The following is a 6000-nucleotide window of genomic DNA, read 5'->3' as shown; positions in this document are numbered from 1 at the left end:
ATTGTTCGAAATCCATGAGTCCGCGTAAAGAAAACGGTGGTCGACTGACAGCTAGTCTAACAAGCCCTTCACCTATGCTCCAACTATGGCTCGTCAACAACACGGAGCTCCCAGGGTCGCGAGGGTATATTGCTCCGGCAGTGACGATCCGAGGGATGCCCTTTGCTCAGTAACAGGCCTCCCATTGGATGCCGGGGGAAATCCATGGTTAATAATTACTGTCAATACCGGGGCACGACCAAAGATCATGATCGCTGAGTTTTCACGTAATTATGCAAGACCTCGAAAGAAAAAAAAAAAAAACGCTGACAGCTGCTATGTACATGCTGTATAAGCAGTGATTTTGAAAGGAACTTTCAAAACCATCGTCCTAAGTGTTGCAATAATTCACCCTGGGTTGAGATAAGGCGGGGTATATAAAGCGCGCCGGGTCTGTCAGCTGGCAATTTTACTTTTCATCGTCTTGTTGATTGGAGCCGCAAGATGAGATTTTGCATCCTTCTCCTTACGGTAGCCAGCGCCTTGGCCTGTGAGTACACTCTCAAAACTTTTCTTTTATTCATTATGGACTTGGTAATTTCTTTTGTCTCATGTATGCATTTATTAACTGGTTTTTTTTCTTTAAGTGAATTTTGCTGTTAGTGAATATTCTCAAGCACAATGTTAAATGAACGACAGTGCTTGCATATATCTTTTCCAGGCTTTCGTATACAGCTGAACCTGAAAACTGAAAATAATCTTAGAACATTATTTCTTGCAAACAGTGTGTATTTTGTTTTGTTTTCCGATGTCTTTTGCAAAAAAATGTAAATGTGACATTTTACTTTTAATACGTCTTTGCTCTTAGTAAGAGATCGATAATTATTATTATTTCAAATTAAACAATTTTCTTCAGTTTACTTGTCACATAGTATTTTTTACCTTGTTTATCGATAAGAATGAAATATGTTGGACCATGGTTGGACCACGTACTTTAGAATCACGATCAGCCCCTTTAACTGTGTCCAGTTTTTGTAGCTCTATGCATAGAGCAAGGACAGAGGATCGAAAGCACACAAAGTCTTTTCTTGCAGTTTTCTAGATTTTGAGCTGTGCAAATGTTACTTGCCGCAGTGTTTTTGTTCCTGTCAAAATGCGCCGGCTCTCCCACTTAATATTTCTCCATGCGCTGATCGAATCCACGCTGCCTTTGTTCGGGAACAGCTGAAACTCGAAAATAAACTTGTTTACTTTCCTCCAGCTGATCGCTAAAGAATGGCAACTGATAAACAGTACGCTCTTGAGTACTGCGCATGCCCGGCCCCATTGTATGCTAATTATGTTTGCGCCCAATAGCAATCGCTTCGCGGGGGGCTGACTTGGCGCGGGCGGCAAAAGTTTGCGGTTAGTTATTGCGAAATGGCTTTGTGTTTTTTCCCTCTTTTGAAGGCCAGTTTTTATTTGACTATTGTTTTAAAAAAAAATGGTCCTGTTCTACAAAATAAGCTCGTAAAACTGTCAATATAAAGAACAAGGGCATCAATTTGTGTAGTTCTGTATGGACGTGTTATTGTTACAGCGATTTGGTAATAGTTTTTTCCTGCATTACCTTTTTTTTTCCTGGAGGGGACATAAAACGGTTAATGATTATGTAAGAGAAAGTGTTGTAATGCTAAAATCTTATTGGTTATGGGGTACTTGGGGAAGTAAAATGAACGAGTTTGGCGGGGGGGGGGGACTTTGAATATTGGAAAGCGCACGTGGTGCTCAGGAGTGACATTAGAAGTAGCTAAAGAAATACAAATCTTCAGGCTTGAGAAAAAGTGGTCTTTCTGTATATTACTATTGAACTAGATGCAACTTTTATACACAAAGTGTACAGGTTCAAGATGCTCTATAATTAACGATTTTAAATGAACAATTTAAAAGGAAGAAAAGTACTTTTGGATTTTGTCAACCCTCTGAAAATACGCTTTAATTACTTTGCGGCCACAATCCACAAAAGATGCGCCTGAATTAATCTACAAGGCACGCAGTATTCTTATTAAAAAACGAAAAGATTGCCTAAATCTTGAGAAAAAAAAATAGAATCAAGGGGGAAATAATAGTATTTAATCCTACAGTTTCTTAATTTTTGTTTCAATAAAAAAAATTCTAATTTTGTCCATCACATTTTACAAAACCTGAGATTGATTTTATTTTCTTTGCTTTGTTTTAACAGGGCCCGTAGCCTTTAGGGGCGACGAGCAGCAATGCCCTCCTATGAGTGAGTAACATCTTTTGTTTTTCATCTTCTAAGACAGTATTCTTTCTTCGAAAGGAATTCCGTTTCAGTTTTTCTAGAACAGAACTCAATACTTTTCAGTTAAAACTTCGGAATTATTAGTTGATGCACAAATCTGGTACAAAAACCGGGTTATATTGGAAGAAGAAAACACACGAATGAAACGTCTGATTCCTTATGTATTAATGTCTGATTCCTCGTCTTTTGAGCAATATAGCCGACGACACTGTATGCAGTTAATGTTGTAACTACGTCGCGAGTTTAAAATCTGTTAATTCCGTAGCCTTTTCCCGGCCGCGAATATTTTATTTACACAATAGTACAGGGTAACCTTAAAAAAAAATATATCGCCGGCCGGCCGGCGTATTTTCACATTAATGTTCAGCTACTAGATTTCGCAATCACATTGTTCGAGGTCGCCTCAAAAACTCGCACTGTCATTCACGATGTGTCATTTCTCCAACAAAAGATTGATTAAATGGCAGGTGTGGATGGGATTTAAAAAGAGATCGCTGATCCCCACTGTTGACTTTTGATACGCGTTATCGCGATGAGCAAGGATCAGCTGGGAACAAAAGCCCTGCTAATCAGTAGGGTTCCAAAAGTCAGGAACTAATACTTCTGCTGACAATGGCCAATAAAGTTAATTGGTTAAGGTAGTTAAGTAGGGTAAATATAACGGTACACCGTTATCTCGTAGTTTACCAAAAAGATTTTCTTTTCGTTTCAAATCAGTACTAGGTGGTGACTTCTGCCAAAAGATTAATATGATAGGGAATTCTTGAACTTTTTCCGATTAAGTCAAGGTTTTTTTAATTTCTCTCCAGTTAAAAAAGTTCAGGGTTTTTTAATTAGTTTAAGGGGCTTGATAACGAGTTGATAGAGATATGAAATTGGAACGATTTTTATGACGTCCATCTTTTGATGCTCTGATATTTTTGGCGGGAAATTCAAAATGCCATTTCGAACATGTGGTCATCAACTAGGTGTTTTCGTGTTTTGTGCCCAGGTTAATAGCAATTTGCTGTCTTTTTCATGTATTTTCTGGCTCGTTTTGGGATAAAAATTTTGATTTTCAAAATGAAAGTGTTTATGAATTTGTTGAACATTAAGATACATTTCTCAGTCTTCTTTTGTGAAAGATTTTAGATATAGTCCGTAGGTGCTGCACATTCCCTGTCTGTTTCAACTGAGTGAAAAGTAAAATTAATTCACCTCTGGTCCCGATTTGGAAGGGGGTTGTTAAGCTGATGTTTAGCCCAACAATTTCTCGCATTCTGGAGCATCTAATGAGAAAATTTAGGAATCACAGATCGATTTGTTTTGGCGCTTTTATTTTCTCTGAACACCCCACTGCAAAAAACCCTAAGTTTTCCACAGAAAATAAGCATTTTTGTTACTGCTGCAGTTTATGAGTGCAATGGTAAGAATAATTTCATTAGGTGACAAGGCGAAGCTGAGTGAAATAGACCCATCCATCTGTTACCGAACAAAATTATTCTTTCCATTGCACTAATGTGAAACGTTCATTATCTGTTTTACACAACACCTGAAAAAAAATCCTCGTCATCTGATTGGTCAGAGCCACCAATCGTGTGACCGTGCAATGGAACTTCTGTTTACCATGAAATAGAACTTCTGGGTTTTTTTGCGGTGCAGCTGGGCCGGGGGTTGGGACGATTATAAATTCAATGACATGTGATCAACACCCACGAATCAGATAACGGGATGTATTTGGACATTGTTTTAATACTAACTAAGACATGGTCAGTGGCCAAACTTGTTGAGATATAGTGAATTTAAGACTACTTCTTGTCTTTATTGTTTGATGTATACTTGTCCCTTCACACAAATGTAGGTGGATTTAATTTTAATTGGCCTTTTTTTAAGTTTAAACTTGGTCCAAGTCAGTATCTGTGTGCGCTTTCTGATACTTTTTTCTTTGTATTAAACACCTGTGTGGTGGTGGTGGTTGATCGAGAAGGTCAACGGACGCTTACATTCGTATTTCTATACCCGTGCTCTTCAGTACATTTGAATTTTTTTTTTCAATTTTCAATTTGCATGGTTTTTTAATTAAAAAACTACTTTTTTTTTCTATTTTGGGCATTTTCAACCCTCTGAAATTATACTTTTTATTATGGTTGCTTTTGTGTCCATAACACATAAGCATGAATTATTGTAAGGCCACAAATATTCTTAAATTTGCAAAGTACTTATTCCATAATGAAATATGGACGTATTTTTTTGTTCGATGTCTCAATTAAAAGTGAATAGCTTTTGTATTGCTAGAACAATAGCCATTTACATTGAAATTAACATTGGGAGTGCAACTTTAAAGATGCAGAAATGGCATAATATAATTATGCAACGGTTAATGATGATGTGTTGCTCATGTACTGATTGTCGTTTTGATTTGGGTTTTTTTTTTACCAGGCGACAGGCTGTTCGAGTCCGGCTCCAGCTACCTACTCAAATACGACACCTCAGTATCCACCCTGATTCAGGGCACCAGCCATGAGGTCACCGGCATGAACATCGACTGCGACGTCTTAATAGAGGCCCACTCGGACTGCATGCTGGTCCTGAAGACTGAGAAATGCAATCTCAAGAACGTTGAGGGAGACCGCCTACCCAACAACAGGCAGTTCTCCCAGTCAATGACCGAGCACGAGGTTGTGTTGAGAATGGACAATGGCAAGCTGGTCGAGATGTACGCCCACCAGGACGAACCCGTCCACATCTTGAACATCAAGAGGGGTATCGTCAGCATGCTGCAGCATGATCTCAGTGAGGAGACGACCGTCTCTGAGACGACCGTCAACGGAAACTGCACCTCCAAGCGCGTGGTTATCGACCGCTCCAAGCTTGGCCGCGCCCAGGAAGTCTCCATCTCCACTGACCTCAACAACTGCAGCCGTCCCCAACAGAAGGCTGTTACGCTCTCCCCAACTTCATTCCTCACCAGCGTGGTATGTCCTCATCATGTCATCTTCTCGTAGCTTTCAAGCAAGTCAACACTGTTTTTCTAGCAGATGTCTTTAATGCAATACCTTGTGAGGTCCAGAACTCTCAACTATTTCCACTAGAACAGTAAATATTCAAATAAATTAGATGTCCAATTCAAACAGTTTCACTTTCAACAGCTAGTTGATCAAACATCACTGAGGCTTAATAGCTTCCTCAAACCAGTCAATCCATCCTAACTCATGATCTTTTTTTTCAGCAAATTGCCAACAACTTCATCAACTCAACCAGGGTGTGCAGCTACGAGCTGCGTGACGACAACGTCAAGAAGGTTAACTGCAGGGAAAGCCACGTCTTCAATCCATTCAGCTATGACGGACAGCGTGGTGTCATGTCTTTCGTCCAGCAGGAACTCAAGTTCAAGGAGACAACCAAGATGAACTCCATCCTGAAGCTCAAGGGTGAGTATCTCGAAGAGGATGGATAAATGGAAAAATGTTTAGAATTTGCCTCAATGAATTTATTATATTGAATCCAAATTACGTTCCAAAGCAGAAAATATTAAGAGTTTCAAGACAGACTTTTTAAATACCACAAATATGTTAGCTTTTATTGTCTGGTTTCTCCAAACATTTAAATCTTGTCTCTACCTCTCTACTTAATTCAAATTTCTTTAATACTGTTGTTTTCTAATATTAAATATATGATCTATAGTGAATAAATGATCACATATTTTGATGATTATCTACACAGTTCCTCACAATACAATG

At 38.8% G+C, this 6000-nt stretch overlaps 1 protein-coding gene across 1 annotated transcript in view; it reads left to right on the top strand.

The window, feature by feature from the left end:
- The first annotated feature begins 389 nt into the window (after nt 1–389).
- The window catches only part of LOC119723087, a 30208-nt gene continuing 24597 nt past the window's right edge, over nt 390–6000 (top strand). Inside the window, exons 1-4 of the mRNA XM_038193599.1 lie at nt 390–529; nt 2201–2245; nt 4700–5235; nt 5490–5691. Coding sequence (XP_038049527.1) covers nt 484–529; nt 2201–2245; nt 4700–5235; nt 5490–5691 — 829 coding nt within the window. The 5' untranslated portion in view covers nt 390–483. The remainder of the gene's footprint in view (nt 530–2200; nt 2246–4699; nt 5236–5489; nt 5692–6000) is intronic.

The sequence above is a fragment of the Patiria miniata genome, unplaced genomic scaffold, assembly GCF_015706575.1.
Source record: "Patiria miniata isolate m_02_andy unplaced genomic scaffold, ASM1570657v1 HiC_scaffold_16, whole genome shotgun sequence".
Taxonomy (NCBI): Eukaryota; Metazoa; Echinodermata; class Asteroidea; order Valvatida; family Asterinidae; genus Patiria; species Patiria miniata.
The sequence above is the reverse complement of the archived record's forward strand: the minus strand, read 5'-3'. Positions and strand labels throughout refer to the sequence as shown.